The following is a 21,787-nucleotide window of genomic DNA, read 5'->3' as shown; positions in this document are numbered from 1 at the left end:
TATACATTTTTCAATATTTATAATCATATGGGATAAATGTTTGCATTCTGCTATTGGCTTGTGAACATTTACCTATATTTCTATGTGGTCTTTTAGGGACAGTATACCTAAGTGGATAAAAGGCTGTGTGGTTGAATTTGGCTTCTTGTTTACAAAAGAGTGATCCTTAGTGATCTACTTAGCCTCTCTGTTCCTTTTCCCTTTCACTGAGATGAGAAAACCTATCCTTCCCAATTTTTTGTGTGAGGATTAAAATGCGGTAAGAAAACACACACTCATAAACACATCTGCTTTGGCAAAGGAGCACATCAGAAGCGCTGGATTGTGCATGCTCTCGCTCTCTGTGTATGTGTATTATGTTTTATGTTACTGTAAAAGGTGTAAAGAGAGGCACGTGGTTAAGCTCTCAGGGTGTGGACTCCACCAGTCTCACTTCAGTTCCTTTTGCATGAAGAGCTCAGAATCAAAAGAGGAAGCCAACCCCTAAGATGAGCTTTCCATGTAAAATTGTAGCCAGCTTCCTTCTGATTTTCAACGTTTCTTCCAAAGGTAAGCTAGTGGGTGGGTCTCCACTGTCACTGTTAGAAGCTTCTTCGGAGACCCTGAAGTAAGCATAAGAGTCAAAGAAGTCCCAACTTAGCTTTCCCTGAAAGTGACTCTCAGTAACTCTGTTGCTTTTTATAGGTGCAGTCTCCAAAGAGATTACGAATGCCTTGGAAACCTGGGGTGCCTTGGGTCAGGACATCAACTTGGACATTCCTAGTTTTCAAATGAGTGATGATATTGATGATATAAAATGGGAAAAAACTTCAGACAAGAAAAAGATTGCACAATTCAGAAAAGAGAAAGAGACTTTCGAGGAAAAAGATGCATATAAGCTATTTAAAAATGGAACTCTGAAAATTAAGCATCTGAAGACCGATGACCAGGATATCTACAAGGTATCAATATATGATACAAAAGGAAAAAATGTGTTGGAAAAAACATTTGATTTGAAGATTCAAGGTAAGTGTTCATTCCCTTAATTGCTTTATTTCAGTGTGGGTGCTATTTGGCAAGTTGGAAAATAGCATTTATAATATTCCCCAGCGCTGACCTCTGCCTCCAGGGGGGCTATACAGGAAACCAGATGCATGTCTCCTGCCCCAGTGGAGACTGTGGTCCAATGCGGGAATGGGATCCACACATCTGATAGACCCTCAAGTCTACCTGCCTACAATCTGTCTTCAGGTGGTTACAGGAATGTGGGGCTGGGTGAAGAACCTGGATTAAGGTGGCATTAATCAGGAGGGGGACACAGGTGGGCAGAGGGAAAAGGCAACTGTTCCAGGTTGCTGATGAATGGGCGAGCTAAGAGTGGGGCGGGAAGAAGAGGCTGACTGGAGAGCAGCGGGCCTTTCATCGACAGAGCCCATTTCAAGCCAGGCTGCCCTGAAGGAGGAGTTATATGACAGAAAAAGGCTGGAAAACAACATATTTAAGGATGAACAGCCCTTGTTTTGGATCTGCTTGTCAGAGTGATCCAAGGTGGTAGGTGAATTTTGCTGATATGTGTAGAAGATGCACAAGGTGTGGCTTTGTATATCTCTGCCTGTACTGGGAGGACAGGAGTGGATATTGAGGATGGGGTTAGGGAGACTAGTTAGAAAGCTGCTGCTGTAATCCAAGTGGAGTGAGGACCGATTAAATCAGATCTGTTTTTGCATGCGGCCTGGGTATCATTAGGTTCTAAAGCTCCCTGGGGGATTCTAATGAGCAACCAAAGTCCATCGCCACTGGCCTAGATCAAAGGGTGCCTGTAACATAGGAAGAATGAGGATAATAAGGGTCAGGCATAGAGAAAGGTGGCTTAGGCAAGGGAGAGAAGGAAGAGAAAGTGGAATTGAAAGGCCATTGAAGTTGAAAGCCTGGGGAGAAGCTGGGGAAGGAGTGACAAGAAGGGAAAAGAAGAAGCTGCACTTGGAAGGGAAAAGAAGCTGCGCTTGGCTTAGGGAGGCAGACAGGAACCCCAGCATGAGCACAGGCCAACCATTCAGTGAGCAAATAAGCATTTCTGTGCTTCACACAGAAAATGTCACCGGAAGCAGGGCCCCTCCTTCTTCCTCTCTGTCTCCAGCCCCACCTTCAGCACCTGGGCCTACCAGCAATCCCAGATAGTGTCAGATTGCCCACTCCAGCTCCCCTGCAGTGACAACTTTCCACACCCTAGTCCTGCAACCTTGAGTGGAGAGCACCTTGTAGAAATGTAGTGGGGTTGAGCATGGCGCTGAAAAGGACCTCTGATTATGGGCCCTGGAAACCACAGATCTCAGGACTCGAAACAGCACAAAACTCGAGTGTCCTGTTTTGAGTGTGAGCCCTACGCGGGGGACCATGCTGGTGTTTTCACATTTGGGTCGCATTTAGCATTGCAGTGGAAATAATGGCTACCAGTTAGGGGTCAGCTGCTTGCTTACATGATCTCATTTAAAGCGCCCACCAATACTGAGACCTAGTTGTTGTTATCTCCTTGTTATATATAAGAAAACAGAGACCTAGTCAGAAGCAGCTTGTCCAAGGTCTCATTGCTTGACAGGAGCAAAGTCAGGATTCAAACTCAGAGGTCTTTTTGGCAAGAATGACAACCTTTTCTTTTTTTTCCAAGCAGCTTCGTTAAGATAGTTCACCTACCATTCAATTTGTCCATATACTAAAATGGCCTTCAGTATATTCAGAGTTTTGTAACCATCACCACAATCAACATTTTCATTGCCCCAGAAAGAAACCCTTCACCCTTTAGCCGAAAGGTAGTGACTTGCTTTGTGTGTGTGCACATCAATGTCATACAACATCTTGATTCAACTTGTAGCTGGTCACTATTACCAGACTTAAGGTGACCATGGCCTTGGGCAAATTCCCTATCTGCTCTGAGTCTGATTTTCCAATGACAACTTCAAGGGATATTCAGTGAGACAAGGTGTGTACAAGTGCCCTACAGTGCCTGGGGCACAATATCTGTTTTCTTAGTGCTAATGCCCTCCCACATCTCTTTGTTTCTCCAAGCTTCTCTTTGTTTTTTTTGTTTGTTTGTTTTATTGAGACGGAATCTTGCTCTGTTGCTCAGGCTGGAGTGCACTGGCATGATCTCAGCTCACTGCAGCTTCTGCCTCCCAGGTTCAAGCGATTCTCCTGCCTCAGCCTCCCAAGTAGCTGGGATTACAGGCATGTACCACCGTGTCCGGCTAATTTTTGTATTTTTAGTAGAGACGGGGTTTCGCCATGTTGGTTAGGCTGGTCTCCAACTCCTGACCTCAGGGGATCTGCCTGCATCAGCCTCTCAAAGTGCTGGGATTACAGATGTGAACCACGGCACCCGGCTTCCAAACTTCTCAAACTCCAGTAGTTGCGCCTGCATTTCCTTCAAGAGGGAGTTGCTGCTGCAGGCTGAAGAGGCCGTGGAGGGCCCCTTAGAAGCAGATGCTAGTAGGGAAGGGGTTAATCCCAGCAACTCAGAATTAAGGAGTTCTCATCCATGGAAGGCCTTAGGTTGGATCAGTTCTAAGACGCTATCTTAGTGAATGTATACGGAAGTACCACTCCACAAGGGTGCCCCTCACTGCATTGTTCATGTTAGCGAAATACTAGAACAGTCAGCAGTTAGAAACTTATTAATCAATTAAATTAAGAATGCATCCTTTAAAAAGATGGATATATGCATTTATTGATGTTCATTAAGAAAAGAACTTCATAATATAATTTCACAATAAAGGGGAAAAGGCAGACTATAAGATCACATAAACTAGTTCTAATTTTTAAAATATTACATATATATATATAGAGAGAGAGAGAGAGAGAGAGAGAGGGTCTCACTCTGTTGTCCAGCCTGGAGTGCAGTGACGCAATCTTGGCTCATTGCAGCCTCTGCCTCCTGGGTTCAAGCAATTCTCATGCCTCAGCCTCCTGAGTAGTTTGGATTACAGGCGCGTACCAACACACCTGGCTAATCTTAGTATTTTTAGTAGAGACAGATTTCACCATGTTGGCCAGGCTACTCTTGAACTCCTGGCCTCAAGTGATCTGCCCACCTCAGCCTCCCAAAGTGCTGGATTACAGGCATGAGCCACCTCTCCCAGCTGCAATATTATATTATTTATATATGTACATATAAATAGAAAATATCTGATAAAGATATACATGAAAATATTCATTATTGACTTTGAGTGGTGGCATTGTGGGTAATTTTTAATCTGCTTTAAACTTTTAAAAATATTTCATCAACTTGTACAGTGACTGAAGTCGAAAGCCCACGGATGCTGGGCAGGGAGTGATAAGAAGGGAAAAGAGGAAGCTGGCTTGGGGAGGCAGACAGGAACCCCAGCATGAGCACAGGCCAGCCATTCAGTGAGCAAATAAGCATTTCTGTGCTTCACACAGAAAATGTCGCCAGAAGCAGGGCCCCCTCCTTCTTCCTCTCCGTCTCCAGCCCCATCTTCCCACATAGTGTCAGATTGCCCACTCCAGCAATCCCAGACACTGTCAGCTCCCCTGCAGTGACAACTTTCTGCACCCTAGTCCTGCAACCTTGAGTGGAGAGCACCTTGTAGAAACGTAGTGGGGTTGAGCATGGCGCTGAAAAGGACCTCTGATTATGGGCGCTGGAAACCACAGCTCTCAGGACTCCAAACAGCACAAAACTCGAGTGTCCTGTTTTGAGTGTGAGCCCTACGCGGGGGACCATGCTGGTGTTTTCACATTTGGGTCGCATTTAGCATTGCAGTGGAAATAATGGCTACCAGTTAGGGGTCAGCTGCTTGCTTACATGATCTCATTTAAAGCGCCCAACAATACTGAGACCTAGTTGCTGTTATCTCCTTGTTATATATAAGAAAACTGAGACCTAGTCAGAAGCAGCTTGTCCAAGGTCTCATTGCTTGACAGGAGCAAAGTCAGGATTCAAACTCAGAGGTCTTTTTGGCAAGGAAGATGACCTTTTCTTTTTTTTCTAAACAGCTCCATTGAGATAATTCACCTACCATTCAATTTGTCCATATACTAAAATGGCCTTTAGTATATTCAGAGTTTTGCAACCATCACCACAATCATGTTACTGTGTTACCGTTCTAAGTAGAAAAAAAATATTTCCTTTCTGAAGAGATGGGCAAACTTCATGACCCAACCTGTAGACTATGTACTAACTCTGTTGCTGAATGCTGATAATTTCCATTTTCTTCCTTCTCAGTAACGCAGAATCTTGGGATGAGAAGAAAACTTTTAATTTAATTTCTGCATGCCTATATATATCGGGACATAAATGAAGTTTGACTATGATGTTCCATGGGGAAGATATTGGTGTCTGGAAGTCAGAGTGGGAGGGAATCATTGAAAAATAAGCTAGTCCATCTATATTATGAATGGAGAGAAACTGAGAGGGAAAAGTGGCAAGTCTGGGGGGAACAAAGTAAAGAATGAGGAAAAAAAAAAAACAGAAGAGGAGGAAAAGGAAAAGGTCATACAGCTAGGAAGTGATGGGGCTAGGATGTAGACCTGAGCCATCTAATGCAAAGCCTGGGCATTTTCCTTTTATGGTGCAGTCTCTCTGCGGGAGAGGCAAGAAGTTTGTGATTATTGAATGCATGAACTACCACTAATAATGTCAGCGCCTAATGATCTGCCCAGGGCTTTGCCACATGTTGCTCCTTTTGTGACAGGTAGGGCATGTTTTTCTGATCCCTTTCTGATGCTCTGAGGAGGGCCAGTGTAGACCCTGTGAGCAGCTAAGGAGCTCTGGGCTGGGAAAAGGCAGAACCAAGTCTCTGGTTCCCAGGCAGGTGCTCTTTTTCCCCAGAGCTTTGAGCTCCTTGGACACCCACACACTCACATGTACCCACCTGGCCCTCTGCTCCAGTAACTTGATGGGGGCAGAGGTATCCAAGGTCCCCAGTCACATGTCGATGTGGCGATTCCTCCAGGATAGGGTTCCTGGCTGCTCTTAAAGCATTGCCTTTCTCAAACTCTGGAGGCACGCTCTTACCCATACTCCTAAACCCTGACTGCCGTGTTGTAGGTGGTGCCCCAAGACCACCCGCTGGACCTCTCAGAGCCTTGAACATTTTATCTGTAAATGGGAAGAAAAGCATCAGCCTCTCTGTTAGGGTTAAGTGATATCATATATGTGAAAGCATTTTAAGGTATAAGACAGCATATAAACATTACATATGATACACTATTTAGTGGCATAAAGTATCTATGAATGTCATCAGAAATAATTTTTTTCTGAATGCTCTTTGTAAATAAAATAAAATAAAATAAAATAATTTCCAAAAGTTGCTAGAGGTCTTTGACATTGTTCCCTTGTCCCTAACTGACTCCATCCCCCACTGTATAAATAGATATGCTTATTAAAGTCAGAAAATTGCCTAAATTGAACTGGATCTTTACTTTCTTTTTAGAGAGGGTCTCAAAACCAAAGATCTCCTGGACTTGTATCAACACAACCCTGACCTGTGAGGTAATGAATGGAACTGACCCCGAATTAAACCTGTATCAAGATGGGAAACATCTAAAACTTTCTCAGAGGGTCATCACACACAAGTGGACCACCAGCCTGAGTGCGAAATTCAAGTGCACAGCAGGGAACAAAGTCAGCAAGGAATCCAGTGTGGAGCCTGTCAGCTGTCCAGGTGCGTGGCGGGCATCACTTCACAAATACAGCCTGCCAGGCCCTCAGTAGGCAGAGGCACGTTGCTCCAGGTCACAGGTGTTCATGCTGGGAGGCAGCCCCGGCTCAGGATGAGGCGTGAAAGCATATCTCTTCCTCCTGGAAACCTTCAAGGGAAGCCTCAGGGGAGGTGGTATTCTATGGTTTCCCATCCTGGGAGTCCTCCCACTGAGCACAATTTGACCACAAGCAATTTTAAAGATCCTCTTCTAGGAGAAAGAATTACAAAACTGAAGAAGGAGGAGCTGTAGAGAGTATCTCATGCAAAGCTCCATTTTCCAGAGAGGGAAACTGACTTGCCCAAGGTCCCTTGGCTAGTTAGTGACATGATTCCAACTGCTCCCCTAAAGATGGTCAGTGGTCAGCACCTCCTATCAGGAGTAAAGGTAGAAAGGCTGCAGAAACCCTGGGGGGCAGGGACAAGGGGGAATGGAGCCCTTGAGGCCAAAGAGGACTGTGGACAGCAAGGCAACACTCCTGGCACACAACAGGACGGCAAGGCTTGGGGACTAGCTCCAGAAAATCTCAAAACTCCAAGACCATAATGGATCCCCAGTGTCCCAGTCTGATGTGACCTCCAGAAGTATTTCTGAGAGGCAGCCTTCTGTAGTGCCCAAGGTCTCGCCTGGGGGTAGAGGTCTGGGCTTCCAGTTTGGGTCTGTTCAAATTTAGCCAGAAAATCTTGACAGAGTTTCTTTCCCTCTCTAGGCTTCAGCTTCCTGGCCCACGAAGAAAATAAGCACCATGTTCACAGACTATTAGATGAGTAGGCTCTTGGATCCACTTCCAAGTTCATTCATGTGGGCCATTGGGCTGCCTCACAATATGACAGCTAGCTTCCTCAGAGACCTCTAAGAAAGAGCAGGAATAAGTGCCCAGGACAAAAGCCGTGGTCTTTTTGTAACTTAATCTCAGGAGTGATATCCCAATCACTTCTGCTGTGTTCTATTCATTAGAAGCAAGTTAATAAGTCTAGCCCACATTCAATCAGAGGGGATGCACATAGGTGAGAATACCAGGAAGCAAGGGTCATTGAAGGCATCTGAGAATCTGCCAATCACCAATTTCACCAGCATCACTTCACCCTTGGTTTTCCCACCAGTCATCCTCCCACATTCCCCCATCACTAAGGCACAGTGAGTGAAGTTGCCTCTCCTTGACCACAACTTTTTTTTGAGACAAGGTTTTGCTCTGTTGCCAAGGCTGGAGTGTGGTAGTATGATCATAGCGCTCAGCAGCCTCGACCTCCCAGGCTGAAGCAATCCTCCTACCTCAGCCTCCCCAGTAGCTGAGATTACAGGAGCATGCCACCACACTCAGCTAATTTTTAAATTTTCTGTAGAGGTAAGGTCTCACTACGTTGCCCAGGCTGGTCTCAAACTCCTGTGCTCAAACTGTCCTCCCACCTCAGCCTCCCAAAGTGCTGGGATTATAGGCATGAGCCACTGCAGTGGCCTCGAGAGATCTTTGATTAGAGTTGCCAGATATAGCAAATAAAAATACAGTATAAGTATGTTTCAGATATTGCATGGAACATACTTATGCTAGAAATTTTTCATGGTTTATCTGAAATTCAAATTTAACTGGGTATTTTGCATTATATCTGGCAGTGCTACTTTTGATGTTTATTTTAACGGGAGCCCACAAGTATAAATATGTGTGTGTATTAGGGATGGAAGGAGGGAGAGAAGGAGGACCTTGGGAGCAGCCAAGGTTTGAAGGCTGGAACACTTATGTCCCTTATTCTATGGTGCAGAGCAGAAGCTCACTGGGAGAAGGGCCACTAAGGAGATGGGAAGAATACCTAGGGAGAGATTAGGGTGGAGGAGCTGCTCTTGAAGACCCGAAAAGGGATTTGGAAGTTTTATTCTGAAAGGCCAAGGCAGAGAGGAGCAATGGTCAGAGTCTAACCATTTGGCTCAGATTAGGTGAGCGTTTACATACTTAAAACCAAAATACTAGGAGGAAGGAACAGATTCAGATGTGCAAAAATACTTTATCACATAAACTCATAGGCATGTGATCTCCAAGAGAAACTGTAGGAAGATAGTATGCCTGGATTTAGGAACTGGGAGGGCATATTTTTGACTGACAGTGCCATCGCTGCTTCTGAAACACGATGGAACATTCCCCACTAAGAGCACTACCAGGTGCCCCCGGGCACCACACTGGACAAATTGGAGAGCAGGCTGTGTAAGGCATTGCCTACATTCCTGCATGTGCCCAAGATAAAGTTGTGGCCACCCTATCCGACTACTTGGAGGGAAGATGGAGCTGGTGGCTGCATGACTCAGCCATGTGCTCCCCAAAGCATTTCAGGCCTGCCCTGCCCCACCCCGGGTCAAATCTGAAAAGTTCTCAAGCTCAGCAGGAAGTGGCCTCTGGTATCTCCTGCCCCTCGTCCAAGCCAGCAGGGCCTAAAGGGCCCTGAATCCTTTACTGACCCAATTTCAATGGTTTAAGATTATGCCTGCTTCTCTGGTGGAGGCCTCTTCATCAGTAGAGCTTAGAGAGGTTGTGTAACTGGCAGGCAAAGAATGGGTCAGAGAGAGACTCGAGGAAAGAAAGCCAAGATGAATAAACCACCACAGTTCGATGATCTGTTAAACTTGGTTTTTGAGCCTCTGACCCTCTCCCTGGGGCTCATCCTGGGCTTCATGTATAACAGTGTCTCCCTAGGATGTTTTTGCCTGGAGAAGCATTTCTTTTGTGATGCTGGGCCAAGTTTCAGTTTGTTCTTCAGATGACCCCGTCCTCTGACTTCAGCCCCACTGCTGCTTCTCTAACTACTATTGACTCACAAAGGGCAGACAGCCCTAGAACCTCTCCTGTTTCCCCTGTTTCTGGGAAACAGCTCCCAGAAACACCAGTATGAAAACACTAGTAAGAGCAAGACCTCACATTTGTGTTGTTTTACAGTTTACAAAGCACTTTCATATCCATTATCTGATTGACTTCCAACAGCCACCCTATGATGTAGGTTTCATTATCTCCACTTTACAAAGAAGGAAACAGGCTCAGAGAGGTGAAGTAACTCTCCAAAGTTCACCCAGCTCCTGCCTAAAAAAGCCTAGACCAAACCCGTTTCCCTTAACACCAAAGTCACTGTTTTCCTCATTGCATTACAGCGACTGAAGGTCCAGCAACTGAAGACTAAGCCCACTGCTGTTACTAATGCACTGTTCACCCGGGTTTCTCTTGTGGCTCCAGGGAAACTCTGTGAGGGAGTGCTGGCCGTGAGGTCAGAGTGCTGGGCTGGACAAGTGAAATATTTACCCTGAGTGTTTGGAAACTGCCTGGTAGAGAGAGTGAGAAGGAATCACGGTGTGGGGGGGTAGCCAGAGACGAGAGCAGGATCAACAGTGCAGAAACACCGAGACAAGGGGCTGCTTAAGGAAAATGCTCAGGGCTCAGGAACAGATATTGTGCCTTCGGGCAACTCATTCTTCCTTTCAGGGCCTCATGTTTGAAACTAGATGTTGCATTAGAGTATCTCTAAGATCCTTGGATCTAAAATGTCGTGATGCTTTCCATGACGGGGGCAGTGGGCAGGCCGGCCTTGGTGTATGAGCAATCAGGCATTTCTAGCCCCTGAGAGCAGTTTCCCAAGGAGCCTGCAGAGGGAGCTTCCCCAGGATCTTGGGTCCTTCCAGGGTTGACACCACTCACCACCCTCTGTGAGCCTGGGAGCTATGGGGTGAAAGGTCCCAACAAGCTGTTTTATCTGCTTGATGCAGGAGGCAGCATCCTTGGCCAGAGTAACGGGCTGTCTGCCTGGACCCCTCCCGGCCATCCCACTTCTCTTCCTTTTACAGAGAAAGGTCTGGACATCTATCTCATCATCGGCATTTGTGGAGGAGGCAGCCTCTTGATGGTCTTTGTGGCACTGCTAGTTTTCTACATCACCAAAAGGAAAAAACAGAGGAGTCGGAGAAATGGTAAGCTCCCCCTCTTTTGTCCCACCGCAGGCCCCAGCAAAATCCCCAGGAAACAGCTCATGGGGATGACACCTTGAATCTGCAGAGAAAATGATGGAAATAGGTAGTTTCGGAATGTCAGGGTTGTAGCCAGCGGTTATAGCTTGTTTCATTTTGTGGTTAGCTTGATTTTTGAAAAACAAATTCTTAGTGGTGACAGTGTGGGAGCTTTGAGACACTGAATCCAGTTGGCCTCATTGGAATCCACCACTGAGGCCTACTTGGTGACAGGCGAATGTGAACATCTTTTGAATGAGCCACACTTCTCTACATAGGTAGAAAGGTTAGCTCCAAAACACCGTTTCTAGGAATAAATGTCCTGTCTATGGGTGGCCCAAGATGAGTTCAGGACTAAGCTCCTAGAAACACAGGGAAAATCATTAAGGTCATCAGGTAGTCACAGGAAAACAGCTGTTCTAAAGCAGGGTGCCTGTGCCCCCTTTGCTAATTCTCTGTTCGAGGGATGTGTTAGGGTTGAGAGTTTTTCATCGGATCAGGCCTGTCCGACAATCTATCAGCAATGAAAAGGTTATGCTTGCAGGTGCGGAGCCGGCTCAGGGAGCATTCAGGCCACCCAAGGCAGAACACTTCAGAGAATGGCCAACCCGGGGTCACTGTGGGGGTAACCGATGAGGGTGTCAGCCTTTGGCAGGACTTGCAGCCAAGAGAACAGGCCCTGGGGTTCTCTGCAATTCACATTCACAGCAGGACTTGGTCTCTCCCTAGAACCAGCAGGCACAGCCACACCAGCTGCTTCCAGTGCTGCCCAGGGAGGTGGTCCAAACTTCCCCAGGCACCGGTGGCCTTGGGCCCCATGCCCTCTGGATTTGGCTTCTTTACCTCAGACTTCTTCCTCAGTTCTCCTTCTGCCTCCCCATCAGGCTACGGTCCCTCAGCCCCACATCCCATCACACCACTGCCCCCAGCCCAGGCCCCGAAACATCTTCCTGAACTTAGTCCCATTCTTCCCACCACGACTGTCCCACACTTTCCGCCACAGCGCAGCAGAATCGCTGGCAGGGCCCTTAGGCATGCCCAGCTTGCCCTCCTCTGTGCCCAGCTGTGGCTGTTCTCCATGCCCCTCTCCAGCAAAGACCCCTTCTCCATTGACTAATGGTCAAAGACCCTATCTTCTTCCAAAGTGGACCTCACTTGTCACCCCAAGACAAGGCAATCTCTGCCATCACCAGGCTGAGAAGGCCAGTATGATGGTTAGCTCATGCTGATAAAAAAGTCATTAGTCTCTGTGTTTTATGTCTATTAGTGCATCCAGCTTCCAGAGTGATCTTAGGAGATAGATAACAACACAGATGAGGAAGCTTAAGTTCAGTGAGGTTCAATTATTTGCCTTAAATCCTATGGCCAGTAGGCTGACTCAGGCCTGGGCTGAGGCAAGGAGCCCAGAATTTAAGGCATAAAATTTAAGGAGGCTGGCCTGCCCTTGCACAACCTGAAAGTTGGTGTGTCTTTAAACTGCATGCCTGTCAGCCTCACTTGCCTTATTCCAGTCATGCCCTGGGTTGAGTAACCAGGAGATGCAAACAAGGGAGAAGGACAATAAGCCTGGAGGAATTCCTGGGAGCACACATTTAGGCGCCAGCTGCAGCTGCTGGAGTGGGCAGGCTGAGGACCCACTGTCCTGCTTGAACCAGGCAGGGTGCACAGAGCCATAGCCAGCCTTGTCCGTCCAACCCTGCCTGCAGTCTCAACCATGTGGCCACACCCCATTCCTCCTACCAGAACTCATGTGCCTCTGTCTACACTTTGTGGTGGCCCTGGGCTCTTCACGGAAATTGACATTGCAATTTTCAGTTCTTGTTCGCCTCTTACTTGATTTTAGGCTTCCTGAGGACAATTTGTGTCTATGTCACAATGACACTTAACACTTAGAAGATGAGGAATAAATGTTGGAAGGACAAATGAATAAAATGGTGGATGGGCCAGGTGTGGTGGCTCACATATATAATCTCAGCACTTTGGGAGGCCGAGGCAGGAGGATCATTTGAGCTCAGGAGTTTGGGACCAGCCTGGGCAGTACAGTGAGACCTGGTCTCTACTTTTAAAAAAAAATTTAAAAATTAGGCAGGTGTGGTGGTGTATGCCTGTAGTCCCAGCTAGTCAGGAGGCTGAGGTGGGTGAATCATTTCAGCCCGGGAGATTGAGAATGCAGTGAGATACGATCACACCACTGCACTCCAGTCTGGGCAACAGAGCAAGACCCTGTCTCAAAAAACCAAACAAATAAAAAACAAAAATAGTGGGTGAACAGAGTAGTAAACCAATGGCCAGTGCAAGTTTGCCACACAGGAGATGAAGAAGGACCACCCACTTCCCCATAATTCAGAACTGGGGCCAGGGGTTAGAGCCCTCTCCACAGTCTACTGGACATAACCTAAGCAATGACTGCAGGGCACGGAAGATGGCATAGACGATGTGTTTTGTCCTTTCTGGAGGCCTTTTCCTCTTTGTGCTTAGACCACACGAGCCACTTAGGTATCAAAATCACATTGTCTAACTTTGACTCTACACTCAAAGCCATCTGATGCTCACATTTCATGTAGTCAGAGGAGGCCATCTGGTTTGAATCAACATCCGGAAGTTACAGGGTGATACTTAGAGAGGGCTTGTGCTTCCCCAGCCACACATCTCTATAAAGATGTAAGAGGTAATTATTTCAGCTGGGTGCGGTGGCTCATACCTGTAATCCCAGCACTTTGGGAGGCCAAGGCAGGCAGATCACCTGAGGTCGGGAGTTCGAGACCAGCCTGACCAACATGGAGAAATGCCATCTCTACTAAAAATACAATATTAGCCGGGCATGGTGGTGCACACCTGTAATCCCAGCTACTCAGGAGGCCAAGGCAGGAGAATTGTTTGAACCCGGGAGGCGGAGGCTGCAGTGAGCCGAGATCGCACCATTGCACTCCAGCCTGGGCAACAAGAGTGAAACTTCATCTCAAAAAAAAAAGGGGCCGGGCGCGGTGGCTCACGCTTGTAATCCCAGCACTTTGGGAGGCCGAGGCGGGCGGATCACAAGGTCAGGAGATCGAGACCACGGAGAAACCCCGTCTCTACTTAAAAAAAAAAAAAAAAAAAAATACAAAAAATTAGCCGGGCGTGGTGGCGGGCGCCTGTAGTCCCAGCTACTCGGAGAGGCTGAGGCAGGAGAATGGCGTAAACCCGGGAGGCGGAGCTTGCAGTGAGCCGAGATCGCGCCACTGCACTCCAGCCTGGGCGACAGAGCGAGACTCCGTCTCAAAAAAAAAAAAAAAAAAAAAAAAAGGTAATTATTTCACCCCAGGGAGAAACTTCTCTTCCCACCTCCCTCTGGAGCCATGCAAAGATGGCCTTGGGTGCAGGGACTGAAATACCTAACTTAGAGCCTAAAGGAGTCCAGAGGGGCCAGCAGGGTGCTCCAGGCCTCTAGCAGCTGGGCACCTTCACAGATTCCCTATGATTTTAAGAGTACAGGAAAAACTACATTACGAGTAGTTGTGGGCCTGCTTTCATGGACTGAAGTCGCACAAAGAAGAAAATTCTGAAGGGTGAGGAGAGGAGGAGTTCTTTCCCTCCTAAGGCCAAGAGGATAGGTCATGAATTTCTGAGAAGCAAGTAAATTTCTAAGGACAAAAAGTCCCTTGCATGTATTCCAACCTCTTGCCAGAAGGTGGATTGCATGACCGTAGAATTGGGGGAAAGGCAGATCTAGCATAGAAATGCCTCAGAAGGAATGTAGTTACTAATATCCTCCATGACTGCTCCTAACTCCTTCCCATGTGCTCTAACCACGAGGTTCTTGCTCTCAGGGAACAATCTCTGGGTCAGCACAGAGGTAGGGTTCCAGGTCTGAGTGCTGTCTCTGATCATGGGAGCCCCAGGCACAAAGCCCTCCACCCATGTGTCTGCTTCCTGCTGGTTCCTTGAGTTCTCTTGTCCTAGGCTTTCACTCTACCTTATGATGAGCACTTCTTTCTCTCCTACAAGCTTTAGAGTTCTCAGAGAGTAGGGGCAACTTCTGCTTCCTCACTGCATCCCCCAAAGCAGCTAGCATGGCGCCTTGCACATAAAAGGTACTCAATATTTACATTGATTTCACCTGGCCAAGATGAACTCTATTGAGGTTTTGTTGTTGCAGATGAGGAGCTGGAGACAAGAGCCCACAGAGTAGCTACTGAAGAAAGGGGCCGGAAGCCCCACCAAATTCCAGCTTCAACCCCTCAGAATCCAGCAGCTTCCCAACATCCTCCTCCACCACCTGGTCATCGTTCTCAGGCACCTAGTCATCGTCCCCTGCCTCCTGGACACCGTGTTCAGCACCAGCCTCAGAAGAGGCCTCCTGCTCCATCGGGCACACAAGTTCACCAGCAGAAAGGCCCGCCCCTCCCCAGACCTCGAGTTCAGCCAAAACCTCCCCATGGGGCAGCAGAAAACTCATTGTCCCCTTCCTCTAATTAAAAAAGATAGAAACTGTCTTTTCTAATAAAAAGCACTGTGGATTTCTACACTCCTGATGTGCACATCCGTACTTCCATCAGGTGTTTTCTATGTGCAGAACATTGTCACCTCCTGAGGCTGTGGGCCACAGCCACCTCTGCATCTTCGAACTCAGCCATGTGGCCAACATCTGGAGTCTTTGGTCTCCTCAGAGAGCTCCATCACACCAGTAACGAGAAGCAACATAAGTGTGATTGCAAGAATGGTAGAGAACCGAGCACAGACATCTTAGAGATCTCTTGTCCCCTCTCAGGTCATGTGTAGATGCGATAAATCAAGTGATTGATGTGCCTGGGTCTCACTATAAGCAGCCTATCTGCTTAAGAGACTCTGGAGTTTCTTATGTGCCCCGGTGGACACTTGCCCACCGTCCTGTGAGTAAAAGTGAAATAAAAGCTTTGACTAGACCCGTGTCTGCTCATTGTGCGAAGGACCCCAGTATCCAGGAGAGGAAGCTGCCGAATAAGAAAGAACCTCGCTGGTGTGACAGCAGGATCAAATTCAGTCAACTCAATCCGGCTGAGACCTCCTTAGTCTTCACCAGAATGACCCGAATATGCTCCCCAGGTCTCAGCTGCAAAGCTGGGTCCAACAACCTGTTTGTAGATTTCCATAACGAATTAAAGCCTCCATGCACAAACGTTAACAGAAGTCACCAGAAAACTTAACCTTTTGGGTCTTACTTCCTTGACTGTTCAGACAGGGTCACAATGACCTATACTGTCATCCTTGAAAACAAGGGAATCTATGGATACTGGAGGTGTCATGAACTCATCAGATGACATACAAAAGGATAGGCTAAGAGACAACTCAGTAGAATCAAATCTTAAGTGTCTTAAATGACTATAATTAAAAGGTCAGACCCCATCCCCAGCTAGCAGTCATGTTAGCTGTACTTTGAGGGAAGTGGGGAGAAAAAAATAGTTTTCAGTTAGAGTTCTAAAACAATAGGTGGTGAGAAGGCACCTGCTTTGAGAAGGTTGGTGCCTTGTGTGTGGTCCTGTCTGCCCGCCTTCTCCTTGGCTTCTTAGACTTGCTAAACCTTGTTACACTCTGGCAGGAAGCTCTGAGGGCTAAACCACAAAAACTAAGTATATTCAGGACTTCCTGTGACAGCTCACTGAGGATTGAACTACTTTTTCCTCTGAATCTGAGAGTCTATTGTTCCAGCAACCAGAGTTAATTACTAAGGGCAATGATGAATGAAACCTCATCGCCTCCCAAAATTCAAACACAAAATCCAGCTAGGTAACAATTGCCACAGGATCTACCCAGTAGAGAGATGAAGGCTCTGGCTGGGCATGGTGGCTCGTGTCTGTAATCCTAACACTTTGGGAGGCCAAGGCAGGTAGATCACCTGAGGTCAGGAGTTTGAGACCAGCCTGGCCAACATGGTGAAACCCCGTCTCTACTAAAAAAAAAAAAAAAATTAGCCGGGCATCTTGGCACGCACCTATAACCCCTGCTACTCGGGAGGTTGAGGCAGGAGAATTACTTGAACCCTGGGGTGTGGAGGTTGCGGTGAGCTGAGATCACGTCACTTCACTCTAGCCTGGGCAAAAGAGCGAAACTCCATCTAAAAAAAAAAAAAAGAGAGAGAGAGATGAGGGTCCTAGCCCTGCCCCTTTCTCATTCTTCGTGAGTGAGTGATGATACCCATGAGTGATTTCATTGGCTATCTCACCAGAATAGCTCATACGCGATTCCCTTAAGAAAATCTTCCCTGGTCTATTCAGCCCTGGACTCTGCCTTTCTTCTGAACTCCTGTGGCATTACATATGGTACAAAACATATACACCCTATTCAATCCTTCATCGTTCATTCATTCAACAAACATTTATTGAACTTCTACTACGTGTCAGGCTCTGTGCTACATGCTAGGAAAACAGAGGTGTACAATTGCATCTCTGCTTTCAAGGAGCTCACCACCTGGTAGGCAAGAAATGGACCAACCATGGGACAAATGCAGTGCAGTGTGATAAATATAGGTCAGAGGCAAGTGCATGAACCCAGAGGAAGCACTTTGAACCCAGACTTAGTGGTAGGACTGGGGTGACAAAGAGGGCTTCCTAGAGGAGTGACGTTTGGGTTGCGTTGTAATAGATTAATTGAACTGGTGAAGCAGAGGTACAGAGTTACCCATGTAGAGGGAACAGCATGAGCAAGGCTCATTTGGCTTTCTGTTTACACAAACATGTAGTTTCTTTTTCAACTACTGTATTTAACTGATTTGAAGATGTCATTGATTTTTCAACTACTGTTTTCAACTTTTTGTATTTCTTCTCTTTTTCTTTTTTAACTACTGTATTTAACTAATTTGAAGATGGCATTGATTTTAAGTGGCATCATTCTTTTACATGCCACTAAGAAAGAGAAAAAAACTTCTCAGTTGCATTGTAACAAATACTAAGATACAGTCAATTTTTAGTCACAATCCCATTCCTGAGATGTTAAAATGTGAAAAAAAAGTGCATTTTAGAATTGATGAAATGCATAGTAAAGAAGCTTTTTAGTACAATGACCATTTCTCAATATCGCTGCCAGCACTTTATTGAAGCTATCATTAGCCACTTGATTCAATGGGTGAGCACCGTCCTGATGAAAGGAAGGGAAGTGAACGTACACAACATCCTTGTCCTCCTTATCCAGGGCAGATAAGATGGATTCTCTGCCCTGCACCACCATTAGGTAGGAAACACGAACCTTGTTTAAGATTTGTGCTGCTGTCACCCACCTGTCTGACACTGTGTGACATCCCACTGAACCTGTCCCAGAGCATGGACATTCTGAGAAGTAGTCAGGCCAGCTGCGTAGGAATAGTTTGTAGAGCTTGTGGAGAAAGGAAAAAAAAATGCTGACAGTTCTGTAAGTTAGGTTGGGGGCCAAATAAACATATTTTTAAACAACCTCTCCAGCTGATTCCAATGGGCATTCAAGTTGTAGACGAACTTGGAGACTATAGATAATGCAATACTGTAAGAAAAATCAACAGTTGTAGCCCAGTTAACTATTCCTCCATAGGGAAATCTCCAATAAGAAGGCCAACCATGTTGGAAAAAAATCCACATAATTTAAGGCACTGGAACATCCTAGAGGGTTATATGGAGATAGAAAATTTAGAGGTTTCTGATAGCCTATCTGCCCACCCTAAATAATAGTCTAATCCTAGCAGCTGGACCAGCTTACCTCCAAAAGGGTCTCAATTGTAAACTGGCAATTTCATCTCAGTCCTCCTGCTCCTTTTCTTTTGCTAATTTTCTAATGTTAGGCTCCTTACCCATGCTCAGTGGGTTGCAGTTACTCGGTGACTCAAGTTCACCAATAAGTTTGCCACCTCAGGACCACTGTACATGCTGTTCCTATTATACATGCTGTTCCCACTGCCCACACTTTTCACCTGGCTCTTCACCTGTCCACATTCTTCTTTCAGAGCTCAGACAGAAAGTCATTTCCTGGGGGACACCTTTCCTAACTCTTGAACTCCACCACAACGTGAATCTTCTGTGAGACCATCTCTGTGTCCAGTTCTGTGCCCATGAAGTTCAACGTAGTAGAAGACTCACAGGTATCGAAGCCAGGAAGTTCTGACTCTCTCTCTCACTGGATTTGTAAGCTTGAGTAATTTATTCAGCTTCTCTAAACACTGATTTTCTCATCTGTTAAATGAGGATAACACCTCACAAGGTTAGAGTGAGGACTAAATGGAAATAATGTATGTAATGTAACAAATATATCCTTGTGTACAGAATGCATCTGAAAACTGTGAGCTTTATTTCTGGCGTGATACTCAAGAAGAAATATCCTGAATGGCACATATAAATGGGCTAGTTATTGGAAAGAGACACAGCTCATTATAAATTGATAAATAAGCACTCTGTAAGGTGACTTAGTCTGCTATGAGTTTGATTCATCGGAGCCAGTTTCTTAATGCTGCCTCCCATGGAACAAATGGATGATAAAATCCTACACCAGAGGCATTTAAAGCTAAAGAACAGAACTGTGAGGCCACCTCGCAAATCCAAGATTGAGTCACCAGCCTTCTGTCACCTCCCTGGCTTCATAAGCAGGATTTTCCTGAAAAAAAAAAAAAAAAATGCTAGGACATTACTTCACATGGCATCTTTCTGGTTTATTTATAGCAACACAGAACAAAAGGATGAGGAAACAAGGGAAAATTCTCATCTTTTTAATTGCCTACCAGACAATGACATTACAAAAAAGAAACTACAGGCCAACAACCTTCACAGATACAGATGCAAAATTTTTCAAAAAATATTAGCAAATCAAATGTGACAATGCATAAAAAGAACTATACCTTGCAACCAAGTGGGATTAATCTCAGGTATGCAAAGCTGGTTCAACATTTGTAAATCAATTGATATAATCTATCATATCCACAAGCTAATGAAGAAAAATCACATGATCCTGTAAGTAGATTAAAAAAAAGAATTTGACTCCCATTTATCAACACCTGTTTATCAAAGAAAACTTTTGGTAACTGGGAATAGAGGGAAACTTCCTCAACTTGATAAAAAAAATCTACAAAAATGACATGCACCTAACATTTTACTTAGCAATGAGAAACTCTAAACTTTCCAGTAAGATCAGAAATCAGGATGTTTCCTCTCACCACTGTTTCTCAACATCATATTAGAAGTCTTAGCTAATGCAACAAGACAAGAAAATGAAATAAAAGGTAGGCAGGTTGGGAAGAAATAAATAAAACTATCTTTGTAGATGACATGATCATCTGGGTAGAAAATCTGAAAGAATCAACAACAAAATAATACTGGAACTAATAAGGGATTATATTAATAGCAAGGTTGTATTAAATAATTCTTACAAGGTTAATATTAAAAAGTCCATCAGTTTCCCATATACCAACAATGAACAAGTGCAATTTGAAATTAAAGACATAATACCATTTACATTAGCACTCAAAAAATGAAATATTTAGGTATAGATTTATATGAAGAAAACTACAAAACTCTAATGAACAAAATAAAGGAAGAACCAAATAAATGGAGAGCTATTTTATGTTCATGGATAGGAAGATTCAATATTGCCATGATGTTAATTCTTCCCAACTCAGTCTGTAGATCCTGTGTAATCCTGGTCAAAATCCCAGCAAATTGGGCTGGGTGTGGTGGCTCTTGCCTGTAATCCCAGCATTTTGGGAGGCTGAGGTGGGCAGATCACTTGAGGTTAGGAGTTTGAGACCAGCCTGGCCAACATGGTGAAACCCCGTCTCTACAAAAAGTACAAAAAATTAGCCGGGCATGGTGGTGTGCACCTGTAATACCAGCTACTTGGGAGGCTGAGGCAGAAGAATCACTGGAACCTGGGAAGTGGATACTGCAGTGAGCCAAGATTGTGCCACTGCACTCCAGTCTGGGAGACAGAGTGAGACTCCATCTCAAAAAAAAAAAAAAAAAATCCCTGCGAACTATTTTGTGGATATTAAAGTGATTCTCAAGTTTATATAGAGAGGCAGAAGTCCCAGAATAGCCAATATAATACTGAAGGAGAATAAAATTGGAGAACCGAACTACTCCACTTCAAGATGTACTATAAAGCTACAGTAATCAAGATAGTATGGTATTGGTGAAATAAGAGACAAATAGATCAAATGGAACAGAATAGAGAGCCAGAGAGACCCATGTAAATTTCATCATCTAACCCAAGCTTGTCCATCCCTCAGCCCATAGGCACCATGCAGCTCAGGATGGCTTTGAATGTGGCCCGACACAAATTTGCCAACTTTCTTAAAACATTATGAGATTTTTTTTTTTTTTTTACTCATCAACTATTGTTAGTGTTAGTGCATTTTATGTGTGACCCCATTCTTCTTCTTCCAATGTGGCCCAGGGAAGCCAAAGGATTGGACACCCCTGATTTGACAAAGGAGCAAAGGCCATACAATGGAGAAAGAATGGTCTCTTCAATAAATAATGCTGGAACAACTTGACATCCACATACACAAAGAGAAAAATGAATCTAGACACAGATTTAACAGCCTTCATAAAAATCAATTCAAATTAATTACAGACCTAAATTTGGCGGCAGGTACCAAATTTATTTATTTTAAGGACTGGTACAAATCAAAGAACTTAAGTGGATGCTTTGGCATAATTTATAGAAAAGGTAAAGGAAACCCCACCGTGCAGGCACTGCTTTGGTCCAGAGAGGTCACCCTGTAGCTACAGGAAATGAGCCTAAGGTTTAACTGTCATTATCCCCCCCGTCAGAGATTCTGCCAAGCCAGATTCCCGGCTCTCGTCCTGCACAAGTTGGTCACGTGGACACCCAATTCTTTGATGGATTTCACCGGTTCATTGAGGTAATGTGTCTCAATAAGGTGACACAAGCGGGGGTTGTTTTTCTGCTGTTCCAATAGTGACCGATTCACGTGTTTTCCAAGTGTAAGACACACTCCATCGCATTCAGCCGGTTCTCCGCCTGGTGTCTTGACTCCTGAAGGAAGACTCCGCCCCTTCGTTGTTTCTGCAGCTTCATCAGTTTCTCAGTGGGCTCCCTCTCCTCATGAGATTAGTGAAGAAATAAGTTTTTGGCAAAATTCCTCAAAGCTACGTTATGGCGGCGAAAGCAGTCAGATGTG

At 45.4% G+C, this 21,787-nt stretch overlaps 1 protein-coding gene across 1 annotated transcript; it reads left to right on the top strand.

Moving 5' to 3' along the window:
* The first annotated feature begins 425 nt into the window (after positions 1-425).
* CD2 (CD2 molecule) lies at positions 426-15,575 on the top strand. The gene is made up of 5 exons (XM_032154882.2): positions 426-549; positions 685-1,005; positions 6,429-6,659; positions 10,513-10,635; positions 14,810-15,575. Exons 1-5 carry the CDS (start codon positions 489-491, stop codon positions 15,127-15,129), a joined length of 1,056 nt encoding a protein of 351 aa, XP_032010773.1. The 5' UTR covers positions 426-488; the 3' UTR covers positions 15,130-15,575.
* The last annotated feature ends 6,212 nt before the right edge of the window (positions 15,576-21,787 follow it).

Source organism: Hylobates moloch, unplaced genomic scaffold, assembly GCF_009828535.3.
Source record: "Hylobates moloch isolate HMO894 unplaced genomic scaffold, HMol_V3 SCAFFOLD_5, whole genome shotgun sequence".
In the NCBI taxonomy this organism is placed as follows: domain Eukaryota; kingdom Metazoa; phylum Chordata; class Mammalia; order Primates; family Hylobatidae; genus Hylobates; species Hylobates moloch.
This window is presented reverse-complemented; position numbering and strand designations above follow the sequence as displayed.